This window comes from Emydura macquarii, unplaced genomic scaffold (genome assembly GCF_026122565.2).
Source record: "Emydura macquarii macquarii isolate MOO-44397 ecotype Brisbane River unplaced genomic scaffold, CSIRO-AGI_Emac_v2 contig_2924, whole genome shotgun sequence".
NCBI classification, from domain to species: domain Eukaryota; kingdom Metazoa; phylum Chordata; order Testudines; family Chelidae; genus Emydura; species Emydura macquarii.
In genome coordinates, this window is record NW_027133061.1 from 4,494,540 (window position 1) to 4,515,487 (window position 20,948).

Here is a 20,948-nt window from a genome sequence, read left to right on the forward strand (position 1 = left end):
TACGCAATGGAAAATTCTAGATGGATTTAATGGTGGAGAAAGGGTTTTGTAGTTTCGCTTATGAACTGTTTTGGGCAGGGACAACCTTTGTTTTGCATGCCGCACCTATCGCAGTAGGACCATGATCCTTGATCTTGGTCTCTAGGCACTGCAGCATTTTAAATAATGCCAGATGATTTGGACTCTACAACAGATCATTTCAGACAGCACTAATATGTTTTGGAGAGTCTGGAGTACTTCTGAGCTTCATTTTTGTGGGATGAGGAAAGTTTTTTGGAAACATTTTGACCAGTGAAAATCAAGGAACCATCTGACACTATTTACAAGATTTCAGCAATAACAGACCTAATCTAATCCTATCTAGATTGTAAGATCTTTGGAGCAGGGAACCCTGTCTGTGTTTGAAAAGCTTCATGCACATATATGGCATTATACTAGTAATAAATCTAGATACATAAAGTTATTGCCATGTCGCTTAATCCCAATCACTCTAGCATTATCCAATGACATTAGTAAAATAAGATTCTCTTTATCAATTTTGCAATTTCTTATTAAAGGTTAGCAAGTGTGACTCTTTTTTTAAATACATGAGAAATGGTCTTCTAAAATTGGAGCTAAATTATTGCCTTTTCTCCCTCCTTCTGTCTTCTTTTTAAAAAAAAAAAATCCTTACATCCTTTTCCCAGGAATTCTCATCGAGTACGGAAAGTCTTGATAAATCATTCTGTTCCGTAAGTGGCCAGTTTTGTTCTAGTGACTGGGTTGCCTGGCTTCCTTATTTTACAGCAGCATTTCCTCTGTGTCCTGAAATACTAATCTCTGGTCACCTGGCAATGGACCTTACGCGGCTCTGATATTAAGCCACTCCATGTAGAACACTGCATTGCCTGAGCCTTATTTGAGAAGAGCAAGCCTCTGTCTATGCCAGCATTTTATGCCCAGTGCATGCATTCTATTGGCTGAGACTTCTTGAGCTATAGCAAAGTTCTGCTATCCTGTCTTGCGTAGAGGCAAAACGGAGAAGTTGATAATGTTTTGATCTGAGCATTAGGATAACATTCATCCAGTTTGTTTTTCAATAGCCTGCAGTGAAACGCAAGTTAAACATGGGCAATTGGGCATTTTTGCATGTACAATTTTGATTAAAGTAAACAACAAACCATGAGTAGGCCTGCAAGTTAGATGTGGTAACTTGTCAATATATACCCAGTTATGGAGATATAAACAGTTCCATTTAAAAAGAAATTAAAATGCAGGTGAATAACCTGACTGATCATACTGCATTTCAAATGCTCAGTCAAACCTTTCAGTGTGTGTTCTCCCCTCTAGTTAGCAAATGAAAGAGGAAATGCTGTTTCCTAAAATTTTCTTACAAGTTTTCTGCCAGATGGAATTTAATTTGCTTTTTCCACAAAATCAGTTTTCTGTCTGTTGAAATTACTTTAGATCAAAACCGATGTTTCCCTAATAAATCTTCTCTTAATATGAAATGTTTTTTATTTTTAATCAAGGGCATCTCTCTCTAATTTGTACCATTTTTCTAACAGTGCACATTCTCACTTTGGGATTCCTAATTGATTTCCCATATATTGAATATGTAGTCCATGATCAAAAATGACTTATCTAGAGCTGTGGGGTTTGTCTTTTTAATATAATTATTTAAAATGTTTCACATCCATTTTGTTAGTAAAATAATTTTAATAATGTGTTAATGAGATCTTGGAAATGTACCTGACTTGTCTTGGTCCTCTGAGTAGTTTTGAAGTCTTATCATATTCTAGGATTATTTCCACAGTTGCTGTGTGTGAAACGGTAAGAGAAGGATGGTAAAATGAAACCTTACAGTGGGCTGATAAGGTGACTCTCAACACTGTTCTCCCACAACCAATTTAGAAGCAAAACTCTGAACTGGGATGTCATTTATTGATCTACTCAGCCAAGTTTAGAATATATGCCAAGGATGATAGGATGCTCTTCTCAAGAGGCAACATATGCCAGAGGTTAGAACTGTGGCAATTGGGAGCCAAGACTCCTGGGTTCAGTTCGGAGCTCTGCCGGTCAGTTGCTGTGTGACTATGGGCCGCTACATTTTTCTATTCCTCATTTTTTCTGAAAAGGGGGATAATACTTAAGTACCTCCACAGGGTTGTTGGAAGGCTTAATGTCTGTAAAATGCCTTCAGATCCTTGAATAGAAGGGGCTGTAGAAGAAATTTTTTTTCTATATTTATAGCTATAGTTATGTTACTTTCATATCAGTGAGTTCAGTGTTATAGTTCTCACATCAGTGTTACCTGGAATTTGTGAGATCCAGTTACAGGTTAAATGCCTGTTCTGTAACCTGAAGGGACTCTGTGTGGAGTTGGCTTCTGCCTTTCTCCCTCAGGAGAGAAATCTATTCTTCAGGCTTAACTAACCATCCTTATTCATGTCATGCTTGAATGTGGCAGGCCTTTATTGCAGCAAATCCGACTCTTCGCAAACATTTATGTCCTATTTATAAACCAGCTGCAGACACCTGTGCCTACCTAAATTGCCTAGGTATTTATACACATGCGCATGTATGAGATACGTGGTATTCCTCATAATTAACATTGTTAGCCTTGAAATCTAGTGGCAGTGTACAGCTAGCTGTAAGAGTCCAGATGTCCTGTAGATTATCAGTTCTAGTCTATGTACCATTGCTCTTTCTGTAAAGGCCCGTGTCCTGTTCCTTGTCCTACACACCACCTGTAACTATTGTCTAGCTTTCAGTGCATCAGGTAAGATTCTCTACAGTTTTGTAGTTGAAGTGAAAGAACATATAAGATATGATGAGAAACTGGCTATAACTGAGATTCTGTGGTGTACAGCTCTGAGACAGCACCTGTGGTGTTGCTCATTTCTGGGCACCAGAAAAATATAAACTGGAGGTAGCTCAGGGAAAAAAAAGCAGAAACTTGGTGAGGGAAACAGGAGGTGGATTGCACTGAGGGAAGACTAAATAGTAAATCTGTATAGTCTGGACAAGTGATGGCTAAATGGGATCATAGCAGCATATTTGAAGACTGCACACACGCAAGAGAGAGAGAGAGGGGAATTGGTTAGAGTGGGCAAAATGGGATATGGCTAGGATGGGGATATGAGGATGATATTGGAGACAAGGAAAATATAAGCTGAACATAAGGAAATGCTTTTTGACAATAAGATCTCTTAGATTGTGGAACAGTTGCCCAGGGGAAGTGGAGATACCCTCATCGCTTGGGACATTTTAAAACTAAACTGGGTGAAAGCCTGGGGAAAAGACAACTTCTGTGCAGGCTGAGGGGCTGGAGTAGAGGATATCGATTTGAAATTAGAGGTGAAAATGACCTACGATTCCAAAGGGAAGGAATATGCTTATGAGGGGGCAGTTGCTAGAGGAGGCAACCCAAGCACTGCTCCCCAAACCACTCCTCATGACTCCTGAGCAGACTACAGGGCTTGCTCCAGATCAAACCAAAATTATTTTCTCCTTCTCACACAACCTTAGCAAACCAAATGCCTAGTTCTGATCCCTGCCAGATAGTGTATGGTGCGACCTTAGGGTGTCAGTTTAACTGGAATAATTCCTCAGCACCCAGACCTAAAATGTCATGGTTTAACTTAGGTAGATTTTTTTTAGGGGCTGGAGTAGTTTTAAAACTCCCCCAGTTATGTGTGGTGTTGTAATAGCAAATAAATGTTTGTTGGCCCAGAATATACTAGGAGGATACTTAACTATGCTGAGAACCTTCATGAAGGAATAAAGTTTCACTTCCACCTCTCTCTGCTTCTCGCCAGAAGTTAGTTTAATGTCATGATCCAGTATGAGGTAAATTTACTGTTAACTTTCTAATGCTGGAATGAAGGTCTGCATTGGTTTAATTCAATCTGTCGGACCCATGTGTGATTGTGTCTGTTACATAGAGACCGGGCTTAGGTTGCTGGCGCCATTCAAGGTCAGTAGCAGCGTGGATCCAGCTGGGTGTTTAAATTTTCCAAAATCACCTCTGTAACAGGAGGCAAGGTGGTGATTAATTTTCCGTGCTGTGTTGACACCATTGCAGAAGAACCAAGTGTATTTCAGGGAGCTGCTTGGCACTCAGGAACTTAATGATAAGAACCAACAGGGAGGCCATTTCCTGGCCGTTCACAACTGACTGGAGGAGTTCAGGGCCTGAGGTGGCGCCGAAGGTCCTTAATCCAGTCAAACTTCCAAGAAATGTCTATGCAGTATTGTGGGAGCCGTGTTGGTCCCATATATTAGAGATACAAGGTGGGCGAGGTGATATCTTTTTATTGGACCAATTTCTGTTGGAAGAGAGACAAGCTTACGTGGCGCTCTTCTACTGAGAGCCTAGAACTCCTGGGTTCTGTTCCTGTCTCTGACAATAGTTTTGTGCAAGTCACTTCCCACTCCCTCACTCTGTTTTCCCTCTTTGTAAAATAGGGATGATGATAAGTAACATTGGAAAATGCTTTGAGCTATAGATAAAAAGTGATCTATGTGCCAAGCATTCACTCACTTGAGGGGCAGTGAGGCTTAATTGGTTAATGTTTGGGAAGCACTTTGCCAAAGAGAAACATTGTATGAACGCAAATTATCATTCCATTAAACAGTTTAAAAACCAGAAGAATATAAGATGTTAAAGTGATTAGCTGAATTGTGTGTTGCTATAGATGTATGAGTTCTCTCTTCCTAGCAAATTAAGACTTGGACAGTCCCCTAGAGGAAAGCAGGGTTTCACTCTTAGTATGCTCTCATGTTCAGGCACCTCAGATTTCCATTCAGTAATTATCCTATTGGTCACAATCACAAAAGACTGCTGCAGTAACTAGGTTTTATTGAATATATCTCACTAGTGTGTGCAATGCATGAATGTTTCAATATGCATAAATTATGCTGTTTGATTTTTGTATATGAAGTTATCAGATGCATACACACCAAAGGTGAAAATTGACCTGAGCCACGTGGCACAACAAACTTTAAAATAGTAGCAATAGTAATAATAAAATATTACAGAATTTGGGGATTTGGGTTGAAACAGCCCAAAAGGTTCTGTGGAAAAAGTGGATGGCTTCAGTGTCATGGATACTTCTGGAGGGTTAGAATATTTGTTTGGACCAGTTTGCACCTGTCCCTGCAGTGAATGTGTTAGCATCGGAGTAGCAGTCAGGAACAAGAAGGAGCCGAGTTACAAAGGTGTGGAGAGGTATTTTCTGTAGAGTGGACAGTGATGTCTCTATGCCAGTCTGAAAGGTAGCCTATGGACAGGGTTATTCTATTTTGGATGGGGATTGTTAAAATAGAGGATTGGACCTACCTGATGTAGTTCTGATGTGTGTATGTTAGAGGGCCCAACATCAGATGGTGCGAGGTTTTTAAATATTCTTTCCATAACTGATGGTTGTGATTGATCATGCTGCCTTGGATGCTATACAAACATTTCCTCCTATCCCAAGGACACCTATTCTTTGTTAGCCAACATAGCATAGTGAGGGAAAGCTGCTATCTTCAGTAGGGTGACTATTGGCCGCTTTATAGAGTGATATGCAACACTTACATTGAAACATGAAAGCATTTTGATGTGGACTACAGACAAAAACTAAACTCTGCTCTTACAGAGGATGGAAAAGGACATTAATGTTAACTAGATGGCTACTTTTCTTTTTTACCAACTTCATTTAGTCTTTTATAGTTCTAAAAGGTGTTCTGTCATAAATAATTTTTCCTTTGCTGTCTTTTCCCATGCTACATAGCTTTTGCATGTGCATTTCTAGCATGACTGGTGATGGGGGGCACTTTACTGCTTTTAATTCTGTGTCTTTAATGGCAAAATTCAACCATAAACTTCTATCATTTCAAGTTACAGTTCTGGTGCTCAAAATGAATAGAGCCCTGTTTAACCTGCAAAATACAGCAGCTACATTCACAGACACATGAATGGTTAAAAGGGACACTTCCCTGCACTTTAAGATTGAAGCTTAATCCCACCATAAAATGGTCAGAATTCTGAGAAATATTCACCAGATTGTGTTTCAAAAAATCTGACAAAGTAAATGTGTGGGGTTGGTAGAATTGGAGAAAAAGATCTGGGCTCCCTCTAATGGCTTTCTAGGAGTAGAGACTAACATGGTTCCCAGATCTGTGCAGTAGCACAGATAGACAAGGAATTGAACAAAAACGGCCATGTTAATTTAGCACCACATGGGAATTGTGGAGTGAAGATTTTTATCTCCGTGTAAATGGCCAGTTTCAAGCCGAGTGAAATACTCTTGAACTTCAGGGAGGTTCTTGTGTTCAATATACAGAAAGTAGAAAACATTTTTGCACTGTCCTGTTTTACAGGTAATCTACCCGTTATATTTACAAGAGCTTTATGTTTATTTTATATTCACAAGAACATTAAACAAGTGATAGAAGCTTCTCTTCCATGTGCAATTTATCCCAACAATTTTAGACTGACTCCAAATTGCAGAACTGTGAGTATCTTATACACACAACAGTTGCCTTATAATTCTCTTCTCCCACTTCCTTAAAATGTTTTAGCCTGTCAGACTTGCCCCAGAGAGAGAATTCATCAAATCCCTGATGGCCATCGGGAAGAGACTAGCCACTTTGCCCACCAAAGAGCAGAAGACTCAGCGTCTTATCTCGGAGCTGTCTTTACTTAATCATAAGCTACCGGCACGCATCTGGCTTCCCACAGCTGGCTTTGACCATCATGTGGTGCGGGTGCCCCACACCCAGGCGGTGGTGCTCAACTCCAAGGACAAGGTAAGAGTGGCTGAGCAAGGGAGGTTAATCCTTTTCAAGGCATTATAAGTAGGGTTAAGATTCTGTCACAGGTATTTTAAGTAAAAGTCAGGGACATGGGGGCTGACCAAACCTGGACTGCTGCTCCAGCAGGCCTGCCACTAACTTGGTCTGTGACACACAAACCTCTGTTTTCCCATTTGTAAAAAGCTTTAGCTGACCCCCAGAGTACTTTGAAGATGACCATTATTATTATCAGTATTATGGTAGCAGCTAGGAGCCCTAGTCATGGGCCAGGTGCTAGGCACTGTACAAACTAGAACAAAAAGATGTTAACTCTTTGGAGAAAGGACCAATCTAAGGATAAGATGAGATAGCAGGTGAATTGATTAATGTTCAGAGTGCTTTGATGATGGAAAAGCTAGATACTGGCCATTGTGAAAGGTGAATTGCAAAGCAAGAGAGAAATGAAGGATTCAGACCCTGCCCAGTGTAAATTTTTGTCACTGTGTCTGTGACATTTGTTTCTGCTTCCCTCAGGCTCCCTATTTAATCTATGTTGAAGTACTTGAATGTGAAAATTTTGACACCACTAACGTGCCAGCTCGGATCCCGGAGAACCGCATCCGGAGCACGCGGTCTGTGGAGAACCTGCCAGACTGCGGGATCACTCATGAGCAAAGGGCCAGCAGCTTCACCACTGTTCCCAACTATGACAACGATGATGAGGCCTGGTCTGTGGATGATATTGGGGAGCTGCAGGTGGAGGTGAGGCGGCCAATGGCGCTGGAGGCAAACACCCCTGGTCGCTCAGACTAGAAATCCAACAGGGAAATGAGCCCCAGCTGTAAAATTGTGTCCATGTTATAAGAGAGGGGGGGCATATAGTGCAGTTTGCTCTCAGAGGGACCTCAGCCTCTCTCCCCTACTTGTTTTGGTGAATCTTTGTAGCCAAAGAGGCCTGGATGCTGTTCTCTGTGGGATGTGCTACCAACATTGAGAGCAGCCAGAGCGGAGTCGCTTGAGTGGAATGCACAAGGGATTGCCTCTGCCATGCTCAGCATGGTGCCTCTACCACTCTGTCTGTGATGTCTTACTCCTTCCCTTTCTGTATGTCCCGCAGTGAGAGTGCTGAGCTGCAGTGCACAGCAGCATTCTAGAACTAGTCGGTGAACGAGGGCTTCCCAGCAGTGATCGTGGTAGGAGTAGCTGCCTGGTAGGCTTGTAAGGGAAAGGTGTGCGCAAGAGAACTTCTCTGGCAAGCAGCTTCTTGTTCACTGAAAGCTTTTGTACAGGGCAGCACGTCTCAGGCACTGAGTATGAACAGCAATGTGAAACCAGCATCCTAGCACATTAAAATACCGTGGCTCAGGGATTGAAATAGCCAGCTTGCCTGGAGCCATGGATTCAAATCTTGGCAGGAGAGACTCAGTCATTCATCCTGCCAGGATAGATAATTGAGTGCCTTGCAGTTCACTCTCTGTGCCTGTTCTTCTCTTTTGAATGAGGCATTAAAAATGGGGTCCATCTGCTCTGCATGTACATTAAAGATCCCATGGGACATGTCTCATAGCCAGGGTTTGCCTCTTGTCCAAAATCCCCCCCCCCCCCCCCCCCCCCCCCCTGCTATTGGACAGTGTGTAAGCTGCCACCTTCAGCCTAGAAGTGGCAGCATTTCAGTGGCTCTGAACTTGGTTAATGGATCCTTTGCACTGTAGGGTTTATAAATGTCACGTTTTATCATTTTGCACTAAGGAGAACGCTGAGACTTTCTGGTCTGTAACTCAGTCTTGCATCTCTTTCCAGCTTCCGGAGATGCACACCAATAGCTGTGACAATATTTCCCAGTTCTCTGTGGACAGCATTACCAGCCAAGAGAGCAAAGAGCCTGTGTTCATAGCAGCTGGCGATATTAGGTAACAGTGAGTTTGTGTTGTGAGTGGGTAACAGGGATTCTTCAAGACCACAGAGTTGGAAATGAGTTTCATTGTCTTTATTTAAAACAAACCTTTGTATTTGGTTGGGAGGAGTAGCAGCACAGGGTATCTTTAAATCTCTGGAGAAAAAGCCCTTTAGTCAGTACTCCTCATCTTTCTCACTAGTCCTGAGCATCAAGGGCCCTGTATGTTCCTGGACTGGAGAGAGGAGAAGACTGAGTAGTGGCTATGTGTAATGGGATGTTCAGTATGAATTAATTCCAAAGCCTCTTTTAAACACATGTATGTGGTAGCTGGGTAGTGGCTTCTCTTTCACCTAAGAAAAGCTGAATATAAGATCTGAGTGTTTTTGAAAACTAGGAGCAAGACCAAAGTCAAAAGGTAAATTCTTCATCAGGCGAGTCGGCCAACCAATAAGTCACCATTTGGTGATATACGTGTGGTGTGAGCATGCATATGTTACAACAGACTTGAGATCTCAGAAGATATGCAGGCTCAGGCCAGGTAAAGTATTTGAAAGCAAGATCTCCGAGGGAAACATGACATACTGCAAAAGCTGGAGTTGGAGTTCTTCTTTTGAGCCGGTACTGATGCAATCTCTTAGCTCACTTCAGGAGGTGCAGTGTTGCTGGAAATGGTCTCGCTTGAATGAGACTGAATACTGTGGTTTTGCCCAGGTGTTGTCCCAAAGACAATGGTGTAAGCTCCATTTTCCTAATTTGGAGGAGTACATGCAGTCCATGGAAAATCAACCTCTGCTGTGTCACTTAGATACAGCATTCTTCTTTGTCCCCTACCCCTACCTTAAAATGTTTTGTAGGTTGTTGCACTGTTAAACAGCTGTTACATTCCACTCAAAGTGGGGGCTGCATTTCAGTGATGGGTGAAGTGATCCCCGACAATACAAGCTTTGTAAAGCACTTTGGGCTAACGTGTGTGATGGTATCGGATTGTCACTGAAGCTTCTTCCTTGGGGAAAGCAGATTTTCATTTTTAATGATTTTGCTTTATAGACGGCGCCTCTCGGAGCAGCTAGCACACACCCCGACAGCATTCAGGAGAGACCCTGAGGATCCTTCTGCCGTTGCCTTGAAGGAGCCCTGGCAGGAGAAAGTCAGGTATGAGCGAAGGAGGCCAGGTACATGGGAAAGCTGAATCGCCCCCATTCCTGTAATAGGTCCGTGTTGAAATCCCAGCTACGTCTGTGCTGAATAGCTTCCCTTCTGGCTTCCTGTGCTGATTTGCTTTGTAAGTAAATGCCGGGCCACAGCTTTGGACCTTAGCCGCCTTTGGGGAGCAAATATTGACTCAGGTTCAGTATTTCCAAACCAAAAGGTCCTCCATACAAAGCAGTGTTTGATTCAGGCTCTGTGTTCCGGGGTGCACAAAGTCCCACAAGTGAGGTGTTTGGTTATTCTTGGGGTGGGGTGGGGGGATTAATGTGGGCAGCAGGAGGGAATGAGTAGAAAAGGGCCTTCTTTCCTTCCAGTGTGGCTTAATTCCTGCTGGTAAACAAGCGAAGAAGATGCCAAGTTGTACAACATTGATCTGTGACACGTGGTCAGGGCCCCACTGAGTCAGTGCTGTACAAACATAATAAATGACTGTCCCTGCCCCAAGAGCTGACCGTCCTAAGGCCCCCAGTCAGCAAAAACACTGGAGACTATCCTTCTTTAGCAAAGCCCTTAAGCATGTGCTTAAAAGGTTGTGCTAAAAGAGATCTCCTCTGTGACAGTGAAAGAGAAACATCTCTATCCTAGAAATTCTTGAATAGAAATCCACCTCTCGGCACTGACTTACAGCTGCTGTCTTGTTACCACGCTATTGTGCTAGTCTCTTTCCAGAGATGCTATGGAGCAGGCTGGTGCGCTCCTCTCACATGAACCCTTTGCGATTTCCCCACAGGCGAATCAGAGAAGGCTCCCCTTATGGCCACCTTCCAAACTGGCGCCTCCTCTCTGTGATTGTGAAATGCGGAGATGACCTCAGGCAGGAGTTGCTAGCATTCCAGGTCCTTAAACAACTGCAGGTAGGGAAGAGAGAGACCACGGCCTGTTTGTGCCGTGGGTCTGTAACTGCAGCACATTGGTGCGTTTGACACACCTCTCTCTCTTTCAGTCTATTTGGGAGCAGGAGCGTGTGCCCCTGTGGATCAAGCCATACAAAATCCTCGTCATTTCCGCAGACAGTGGGATGATCGAGCCAGTTGTCAATGCTGTCTCTATCCACCAAGTCAAGAAACAATCCCAGCTCTTGCTGCTGGACTACTTCCTCCAGGAGCATGGCAACTACACTACCGAAGCATTCCTGACGGCCCAGAGAAACTTTGTGCAGAGCTGTGCTGGCTACTGCCTGGTGTGCTATCTGCTACAGGTCAAGGACAGGTGAGCCCCGGGTGTCAAAGTGAAGAGGCTGCAGTCAGAGCACAGAATATTTCCCACCAGGCCTTGGAACCAACCACGGTGGGTGGGGGTGGCGGCAATCAGGGATTTGGTGTCTTGAATATTGACACTTAGGAAGTGTTTTAAACCTCCACGGGGGTAGTGAGGTTTGAAGGACTTTCCAAAATTACATCCATTATAACTTACCTGACTTTGTGTCTTCTCCCCCTCCCCGCAGCATACAGCAGGGAATCCCCGATAGCAGTGACATCCTAGCATAGTGCTCGCTGGGGAACCAGGACAGAGTGGGAAGTGGCCTGTGTGTGACCATAGGGGAACCTGAAATTGGAGCAGTGGGAGTTCATGTTTGTGTTGAAAGGCTCCTGTTAGCCATGCTGCTCAGAACATTCAGTGTAACTGGAGACTTGTTTTGAAAGCAATAAAGCCCCATTTATATACCTAGTTAAAACATTGTTTGGTAGTGATGTACAAGAGGTAGAGAAAGGAGGCAAGCAGATAGAATTTACAGCCCTGCATGTACTAGGCATTAATAGGTGACACTGCAGGGTTTAACTAAAGCCGGTATCGGTTTGCTTCGTTAGTGCTCCAGCACTGGGTGAGGACCTTACAGCTCTTTACCATGGGTGCGTGGTTCTCCAGCTCCAAGTGTCTGGCAAGGAGATGGTGTCTGAAATACGAGCTCGCTGATCGTTTTCTCTCTTGTTCCATTTCCCCTCCAAGGCACAATGGCAATATATTGCTGGATGCAGATGGACACATCATCCATATAGATTTTGGGTTTATTCTCTCCAGCTCCCCCAGGAACCTTGGCTTCGAGACATCTGCCTTTAAGCTCACCACAGAGTTCGTTGACGTAAGTGAACTATACTAAGTTCTGCCAGGAAGGAAGAGGGTCTTGTGGTTTGAGACACAGACTCAAGAGCTAGGGAACCTAAGTTCTGTTCTCAGGTTTGGGAGGGTCTGTGACTTAGAGCAGGGGACTGGGACCCAAGACTCTTGGGTTCTCTTCCATCCACACTTCTTCTGTAATCTTGGGCAAATGCCTTCTTCTCTGTGCATCAGTTTCCCTATCTTTAAAGGAGGGATGATTCCTACTTCTTGGGGAGTCGTAGTTATGAGAATTGTAATTAATTTCTGTAAAGAGCTGATATGAATGGCGCTATAAAAGAGTCAATTCTTATTCCTTGAAAACTCTCAGATCCTAGGAAGAAAGTTGATCTGGAAGTGCAAAGTTTTACCATAAAATTAGATCCTTCTAATAAAGATGCCTTTTAAATAATTCCAGATGTGTTTTCTCAGCTGTCTTTCATGGCAGGTCTGCTGTTGAAATTTCCTCTCTAAGGAATGCTTTTGGCATGTCGTTATAACCCGTGCTCACTGTCTGATTTGCTCTCCAGGTCATGGGCGGGCTGGATGGTGATATGTTTAACTACTACAAGATGCTGATGCTGCAAGGTCTCATCGCTGCCCGAAAGCACATGGATAAAGTTGTGCAGATTGTGGAGATCATGCAGCAAGGTATGGCACTGCATTTTGGCCTCAGGTCTCCAGCCTGCTCTTACACATGACAGGACTCCTATGTGATGGGCATTTCATGCACCTGTGCTGTGAAAGGGGAGATAGCTACAGCTAGATGCAGAATTCCCAGAAAGATAAAAGGCCACTTTGACACAAGTGGCCAGAATTTTGCTCCCTGTCTCTGCTCTCCAAACAGTCTCTCTTTGCAGCATTGGGCAAGTGGTCTCAAATGAAAAGCCGATGTTACACACCACATGAAAATCTTGCGGCTCAGACTGTATTAGTCTCTGGGATCTTCATGTGAGACTGATGTTGGCTGCATGATGCATCCATCTAAAACCACTTGAATTGCAGTGATTTGAATAGAGAGGATGCATGGAGGAAGTCTTTTTTTTATAATGGTGGGAGCAGGGTCCTGGGGACTCAGGTCACCTGGGTTCCGTTCTCAACTCTAAGATTCACTCTGTGTGACTTTGGAAGAGTCATTTACGGCCTGATTTTCAGAAGTCCTGAGCACCACCCACGAGTCAAATTACTTCAGTGGGAGCAGCAAGGGCTCTGACTTAAATTTTCCATTAAATGGGGGTCCCTGCCTGTCTGAAGGCGTTGGGAGGATTACTTTATAGAAAGCTGTTTAAGATCCTGTGAGGAAAAGAACTAGAGGAGAATTATCATTACACTCCTGAAAGCATTGCATAGAACTAAGCATTCAGTCAAATTGCTAATGCTGGGAAACTGCCACATGCTTTGATCCTATCACATTCTCTATACTGTATGTTGTCTAACCTAATACTTACCTGCTGTGTGTGTGGGTTTTACTGAAAGATAAATAGGTTTGGCAGGACTGAAGAGCAGGCACCCAGCTTGCTGATCTTGACGCCTTCTTTTTTTTTAAAATGTAATTTGCAATGTTGCCTGCCGTGGGGGAAAATTGTTTGTCAATCAAAATGCTCCTGCGGACACCTGAAGTGGGGAGAGAAGCAAGCAAATAACTGAGTGTGTGTCAGTTTGTCCTCCAGATTGCCAGAGATGTTACGGAGAAAGTCAGCAGAGCCAGGTCCATGCGGTAGCACAGGTCATCTGTGAGTGTCAGGAAGCAGAATAGAATATGCACAGATAAGTTTTCTATTGTATGAGACCTTAAAGGGCTAGCAGCCCTGAGTTTCCCAATCAGTGGTATATGTATTGGGACTAGCACTCTGAGCTCTTCCCACCCAGTCCTAATGAGAGGAACCTCTCTGTGCAAGGAGCGGGGTGCCGCTGCTGCCTGCCCTCCATCTAGGTATGCATGTTCAAACCTGCCATGGAGCTTTGCTCTCTCCTGCAGGCTCCAGGCAATGTCCGAGCACAATGGCAGGTTAGAGCAGGCCCAGTTGAGTGGGAGGGGGTAGGCGTTGGCTGGGACAGCTGAGATCTTCATCCGATAAATGTTCCACTCTGTCAGCCTCACTGCAGCAGAATTAAAATACAGTGTGCATTGCCATATTCACTACATTCCACTTACAGGACCAGGGAAACTGTCCCTAAGCGTTCAGGGGATGCATTGCCAAGGTATAGGTTTGCAGCTGGGATCCTATGGTCAGGTCATCTGATGGTTAGAGCAGAGAGTACTGGGAATCTGGATTCCTGGGTTCTATTGCCAGCCTAGTCATGAAAGCATAGGGAAATGGAAATCAGGACTCCTGGGTTCTGTGCCTGGCTCTGCGACTACTTGCTGTGTGGCCATGGGGAACTCACTTTACCTTTGTGGCTCAATTTCCCCATCTGTAAAAAGGGGAATAACACCTGCCTACCTCCCAAGAAGAAGTGAAACTAAATGTTTTATCCAGTTCTCTGAAATCCTTGTTCGAAGAGTGCTATGGTATTTATGTATCCATCTTTCCCCTAATGCCAGAAATTGGAAATGGTTCCCTTTTCTGTTTGACTTGGAATGTTATAAAATGGTACTTTGTTACCACAGTGGGATAAGGTTCTTGTTACCATAGATATTTGTCCTAATATATATGGAGCTGTGCTTCCTGTACTGAGTAAAAATTGATGGTCAAGATTTCCACAAGGGTCTAGTGATTCTGGGGCCCCAACTTGAGACAACTTAAAAAGGAAGGGGCCCAGTTTATTTTCAAAAACAACTGATCATGTGTCCCAGGATAATCTTTAAAATGGGTCAAATTGGGCACCCAAAAATCACTTGTTGTGGAAAATTTAAGCCATCATGGCCCTTTCAAAAGTAGAAAATGGTTTATAGCATGTCAATCTTGAAGGGAATAAGAAGTGTAGCTGGGAATGGGTGTTTATGGAGTAGCAGTGAGGTCCACTGGATAGAGCCTGGATGGGGACTCAGGAGACCTGGGTTCTATTCCAGGCACAGCCACTGGCCTGCATCAGGTGAATCACTTCCCTGCTTTGTGCCTCAGTTTCTCCATCTGAAAAACAGAGATGACACCTCTTTTATAAAGCACTGAGATCTACTGATGAAAAGCACAAGATAAGAATATTGTTGTTATTAAATAGTCCCTGAAAGCCTCACAATTGGAAATGTTGTATATATTGTAACTTTATTTCCCAGCTATAACACACTTCGCTACCTAAATTAAAGGAGTGGAAATAACCATCCGTTTTTATAACATTGCACATCCCACCTAGCTGTAAATGAATTAGGTCTGTTTCCCTTTAAAATTACACAGAGGGCAATAACCACTCTAAATCTATTTAATTGTTTTGCTAGATATTAATGTCAGTGTTTTGCTGTCTACACAGTGCCTTGTCTCTGCGTTGTGTTGCAGTCTCTTACTCCTAGCTAGTTCGCAGCTCTCCCTGCAGCCTGTAACCGTGCTTGAAGCAGTTCATAGTGGTTAAGGCCAGAAGGGCCCGTTATGACCATGTAGTCCGACCCCCTGCAGTACATAGTTACCACCATGGTACACTAAAAACACTGCTTACCGCACACATCCCTAGTTACGAGAACATTATGCCCCCATTCATCAGCTCGAGTTGCACACTGACCCTCTGCATGCCTGTCTGGCTGCTCAGACTAGAACCTGGCTAGCAGCAGCCTTGTTGGACCATTTCCAAATGACTTCTTGTTAGTGTGGTTCAACACTTCCTTTGCAGTCCAGTAGCCCAGACTGTAAGAATCTCCAGCCCCAAGTGAGAACGCTTGCAAGGATGCTGCAAACATACAGAATAACGAGTTGGTAACCCTCGCACTGAATCAGCACCTCTTCCTCCCTCCCTCCCTTCTCCCACTGCATTTGGCTGAAGTTGCACGGTGGGGTGAGTTGGGAAGAGCCCGTGTTAGGGTATCACGGTTCAAAGTCTGCATGGTGCAGTGGGGGAGAATCAGTCACATTCCTCCACTGGGCACGTCTCTCAAGTATTCTCACCTGGCAGATACTGGCTTTCAACTACAGATCAAACAATATTGTATTGGGATCCTTGGAGGGACGTTAAAGTGGTTGCTTAAGAAATAGAGGTTGTCCATTCGGGCTTTGCCTACCATAGAAAATCTTCCTGTGTTAGAAGCTCCTTAACTAGATTACCTTAAGCACCGCTCGGCACACAACCGTCACCTTGTGTCAGCTGGTCTGTTAACTCTATTGCAGACCAGTTAGCCATCACCAGCTGATGCAACGAAACCGATGTTCTTGCTTACACTGAGGACCAGCTCTCCCGCTGCTGTGAATGGCCTCAACTCCATTGGAACCAGTGGGGCTGGATCCCCAGCAGGCCTATGTCTATAACTCCATTGGAGTTGATGGAGCTCTGCTGATTTACACCAGCTGACAGTCTGGTCCCATGCTGTGGTTGTGAACACATGTGCTTGTAGCTTCCCAGTGCAGGCGAGACCTCAGAGGGGACCCTCCATGGCCCGTGCAGGTTTCACTGTCAGCACTAGACAGCAGCTGCCAAACGTGCCTCCCAGACCAGGCTTCTCTGACTCACTGTGTGACTATTCTATGTAAATTCTTCCCACTGCTTTGGAATTCGCTGTTAACTCTGCTCCTTGTCTCCTCCTCAATCCCCATCCCCACCCGATGTGTTAGGTTCTCAGCTTCCCTGTTTCCATGGCTCCAGCACCATCCGTAACCTGAAGGAGCGTTTCCACATGAACATGACGGAGGAACAGCTGCAGATGCTCATTGAACAGATGGTGGACGGCAGCATGCGGTCGATCACCACCAAGCTCTATGATGGCTTCCAGTACCTCACCAATGGCATCATGTGACGGCTGTGCCCCTCCCACCGACACGAGGATGGCTTTTGTGGCAGCCACAGTGCCCAGCTGGAGACCTACGTCATGTCTGAGGGAAAAGGCCTCGCCCCCTGCGGCGAAGGGAGCCGAGCAGCAGCGCCTCGCGGGTGCCATGTTTACCAGACTCTCTTAAACAACAAAAAACAGCATTCAGAGAAGCAAAATCCACACGTGAAATTGACTAAAACAAAAAGGATCATGTGGCAACCGTTGCGATCACGTTTAATGTGACCGTGGGGTCCAGGCATTGGTGAGACAAAGCCATCAGCGCTCTGTGGACATCAGAGCATCTGTTAGACACCGGAACCATGCGTACATCTGTTCCTCCCACCTTTATTGCAGTATTATGCCTGTTGATGTCCTGTGAACTCTTCCACGATCTCGTAAACGGTTAGGGCCTGGGGTGGAGGGGGCCAAACATCCTTCTCTCTGGGTCTGGCGTTTGCCGATATTTTGAGCCTTCTGCTAGCACCACTTGAATGCAGTTGAGGTGAATCCCTGTCAGCCCCCTACCCTGCATGTTCCTGTAGAGCGTTGTCAGCATTATTTGACTCTCCAAATGTTGGTTTGGTTTTCACTCTTTGCACATTTTAATGTAAGTTGAAGTTTCAGGTCAGACAACAAACCTGTCTTGAGATCATAGGTCACTAGATACAACCCATGTAGCACACTCTCAACCTTCCAGCGCATAGGATTATTGGTACTTAGATATTTTTGTGTTTCCTTTCATCCACATGTTTTATATGCTGGTCATCGATCACATACTTGTCTGTCTTTCTTTGGGCACCTTTTTGACTTTGGTCCACACAACTGGGGCTGTGAAGCTTCCCACCCCCAATAATTTCGGACGTAATGTTCCGTGGGTTTGTGCCACACTGAATGTCTTGCTCTGGCTGACGATCGTGTTGATGCAGTAGCCGGGCCCTGAACTCGCAATGCCTTGAACTCAGCAGCAGGGCTGCACTTTGCTTTGTTTGTGGTATCCACACAGGTGTTTCATTTCTGTGGATGATGAGGTTTTTTTTCCATCCGCCTGGAACAAACCTCTAAATGCAAAATGTTCTCCTGGAGGTTATAACCTGTCTCATCCCTCCTCAGTGTTGTAGCTTGCCCTGAGACAAGTTTCATGGCTCCCAGGGAGTGAGGCAAAACATAGAGCTAGCAAGATCAGTCCTTCTCCCTAAGGTAACTGATGACCAGTCTAGGCTAATCCATTTTACCTTGCCAGCACACCTAGCTAGAGTTCAGGAGATGTGGATTAGTCTTTAGTTTTGCAGCGAGCAGGGCATAGCTAGTGCCTTTTTTTTCGGTTTTAAAAAAAGAAGGATCATGCTGATTTTTCATCCCCAGAAACAGGTCAGAAGCAGACGCCGACAAGCACAAAGATATTGCAAAGAGCCAGTGGAACGCAGCTGTGAAGTCCTAAGACCAGGCTGTTTGGCATGTGGAACCAGGGCACAGAAATGACTATGCTGGGCTGATTTCATTTTTAAAACTCTTTACGCTACTGTCCAGCTGAGGACGTATGTGCTTTATAGAGAACAATGAGGCTTCTCCATTTCTTTGTATTAATATAACTCTATTCAGACACTTGTCCCCTCCCCTCTCTGTGCATTCAGACTTCCTGCAGCTGCTGATCAGATGGTGGAATCCCAACTATCTGAGGGTGTGTGATTTTGTTACCTCACTGCTTGTTCTCTCACTCCCCCTTTCCCCACCCATTGACTCCTGTATGTGGACTCTCATGTTAATAGGTGAGTTTGTTTAGTGCTACTTTGCCATGTTGATTATTTAGCCTTTTTTAAAATAACTGTATTTTAAAATTATGGGTTAAGAGATTTCTGGTAGGAAGAGGCAATATTTCGAAGCTTTACAACCAGTTCTGCACAGAAGTTCAAACCACTGTGTATCCTCCTGCAGCCCCATGGATGAGCAGTGAGCTGGGTTTAACTGTTTCCCAATTGCAGTTAAAGTAGGTGGTGGGCATAGTATTCTACCAGTCCCTGTTCTCAAAACTGGTCATTCTTGTTACCGGTTTGGAAATGGATTAGCAACATGTAAGGTATGGCTTTTTACTGTCCACTGGAGGAATTAGGAAAGGTCGGAAACTCTTTTCCTTCTGTTTGCACTTTTTCCCCACATGCTTCAACTTCCACCGTTCCACTGAACCTTAGCAACTGATCCCATCATTTGTGCTACAGGGTCTGCTTCATTTCCTGAAACATTGACTTCATGGAGAGTGGGGAAGGCTTGGGCAGCAATATTCAGACCCTTGCAGGTGGGAATGGAAAAGGACCTAGCACTAGTTTCATTACACAAAAACATTGACATGTAGTTGCTTTTGTCTGTCCATTCTGTTTTTATTTTTCCCCTTTAAGTTCCTCCTTGTAACCACTGTTACCCAGCTGTTCCTGGAGCAGCCAGCAATGGCTCAGAAAGGGGGCTGTAGATTTTAAGGAACAATCTAAATTTCTGTGGGAAAGACCCAGCATTGGTGCACCAGAGGGATGGAGCTAGAAATGATAGTTTGGATGATCAGTGTGTGGGGGAGGTGGGTTTGCTCTAAAATAAGGACAAAAAGTAACCAGGAATGCTGGAAAAATTAGCGGTACTTGTCACATTTTGTAGTTTACAAGCAGATTTGCAGGCTGCTGTGTTGAATGGGTTACACTTCTGTAATCAGCTTGGCAGTGGTAATTCTGAGCAGAGCAATTCTTTGAGTAGCCCATGACAAGTTGGTCATTTTGGCTACAACTAAGTGTCACAGCAGAAAAAGGATCATTTTAAAACTTCGCAGCTGGCTTGGTATTTTTTGTGAGGATCCTTGGGATTTAACTTTTGGGTCAGATTTAGACACCGTTTACTCATTTTGTATGTAACTTAACAGCCTGTTGAGGTGTCAGAAAATTGCTTTAGTTGCTAACTTTGTGTTTCAGTTTCTGCTGCAACTCAAACCTGTTTGGCTGTAAAAAGCCCCAAGCAGACACTTGGAATGACTCCACCATGCTTTTTAGCTTCCCCCTCTGCATTTATACTGACCAGGAAATGAACTGCGAACCAGGTTCCCCTTTAAGCATAGCTAATGGCATTCGAATGCCCAGTGATCTGATATGCTGAGCCCATGGCAGCAGCATTGTGGCAAGTGGCAGATTAGCAGGCGAAATAGTATCCCTGTATGTGTTACCCAGCCGTTGTGACTTTTGCAGACTGTTGCTACGTAATCTGGATGGGATCCTTTGGAATGTAGCTTTCATTTAATATCAACATGGAGAGTACATTTTACCAGCTAAAAGGGAGTGGGCAGCATAATGGCAAGAGGAGAGGGACAAAATTAAAATCCTAGTAGGCCATGCTGATGGTCTCCTCCTTGAGTGTAAGCGAACACCCTTTCTGACAGCGGTTCCTGGCTACATGGACTGTGTGTGAACCTTTCTATGTGTGGGGATTTTTTATTTTCCTATTCAGTAAGGATGGGCCAAACTCAGAAATAAAATATACAACCAGAACTTGATTTCTAATAAAATGTCCTTTTTAAAAAAATGGAAAAGCTGGTGCAGAAATTGTCCATTTCGTCTCGTTAATTGCTGATGCCTTAAGAAAAAGCTTCAAGAGGAAAGCTCTGGTGGGAAAGATTGCTTTGCGCTTCCTGAGTCTTCCAAGATTTCCTCTTTCTGTCACACTTCTAGGCTTGCATAAAACAAGTGAACTGCGTGTAGGTAGAGTTTGACTCTGACTCTGAAGGAGCACTGGGGGCAGATCTTGAACTTAACCGTGGCTTTCAGGACAGATGTAAGGTTTTGGGTTTTTTTTAACACCCTCTGAATACTAATTCTCATCAGAGGTTTTCGAAGCACTACGCACAGATGAGTAAGCATTATTCTCATTTTACACGTGGGGAAACTGAGGCACACTGTTATGACATGATCAGGGTGTTGCAGTGAGTCAGTGGCAGAGCAGAAGGATGGTTTTGTGCTTAAGGTGCTGAAAGGAGACTCAGGGATTGGAAATGTCTGGCCCAACCTTACCTAGTAGGTCTTCTCCCAGTGGGCATTAGAGTCAGATCAGCTAATTGTTAGTAATGGG

At 44.3% G+C, this 20,948-nt stretch overlaps 1 protein-coding gene across 3 annotated transcripts in view; it reads left to right on the top strand.

The window, feature by feature from the left end:
* PI4KB (phosphatidylinositol 4-kinase beta) overlaps positions 1-20,412 on the top strand; it is a 53,083-nt gene extending 32,671 nt beyond the window's left edge. For 2 of the 3 annotated variants that reach the window (XM_067569449.1, XM_067569450.1), the window contains 9 exons: positions 6,550-6,777; positions 7,297-7,524; positions 8,563-8,672; positions 9,707-9,811; positions 10,599-10,722; positions 10,812-11,077; positions 11,816-11,948; positions 12,493-12,613; positions 16,657-20,412. In XM_067569449.1, the coding sequence (XP_067425550.1) occupies positions 6,550-6,777; positions 7,297-7,524; positions 8,563-8,672; positions 9,707-9,811; positions 10,599-10,722; positions 10,812-11,077; positions 11,816-11,948; positions 12,493-12,613; positions 16,657-16,838 (1,497 nt within the window). In that variant the 3' untranslated portion in view covers positions 16,839-20,412. Of the gene's footprint in view, positions 1-686; positions 732-6,549; positions 6,778-7,296; positions 7,525-8,562; positions 8,673-9,706; positions 9,812-10,598; positions 10,723-10,811; positions 11,078-11,815; positions 11,949-12,492; positions 12,614-16,656 lie in introns of all 3 variants that reach the window. The other variant, XM_067569448.1, reaches the window with a different exon arrangement.
* The last annotated feature ends 536 nt before the right edge of the window (positions 20,413-20,948 follow it).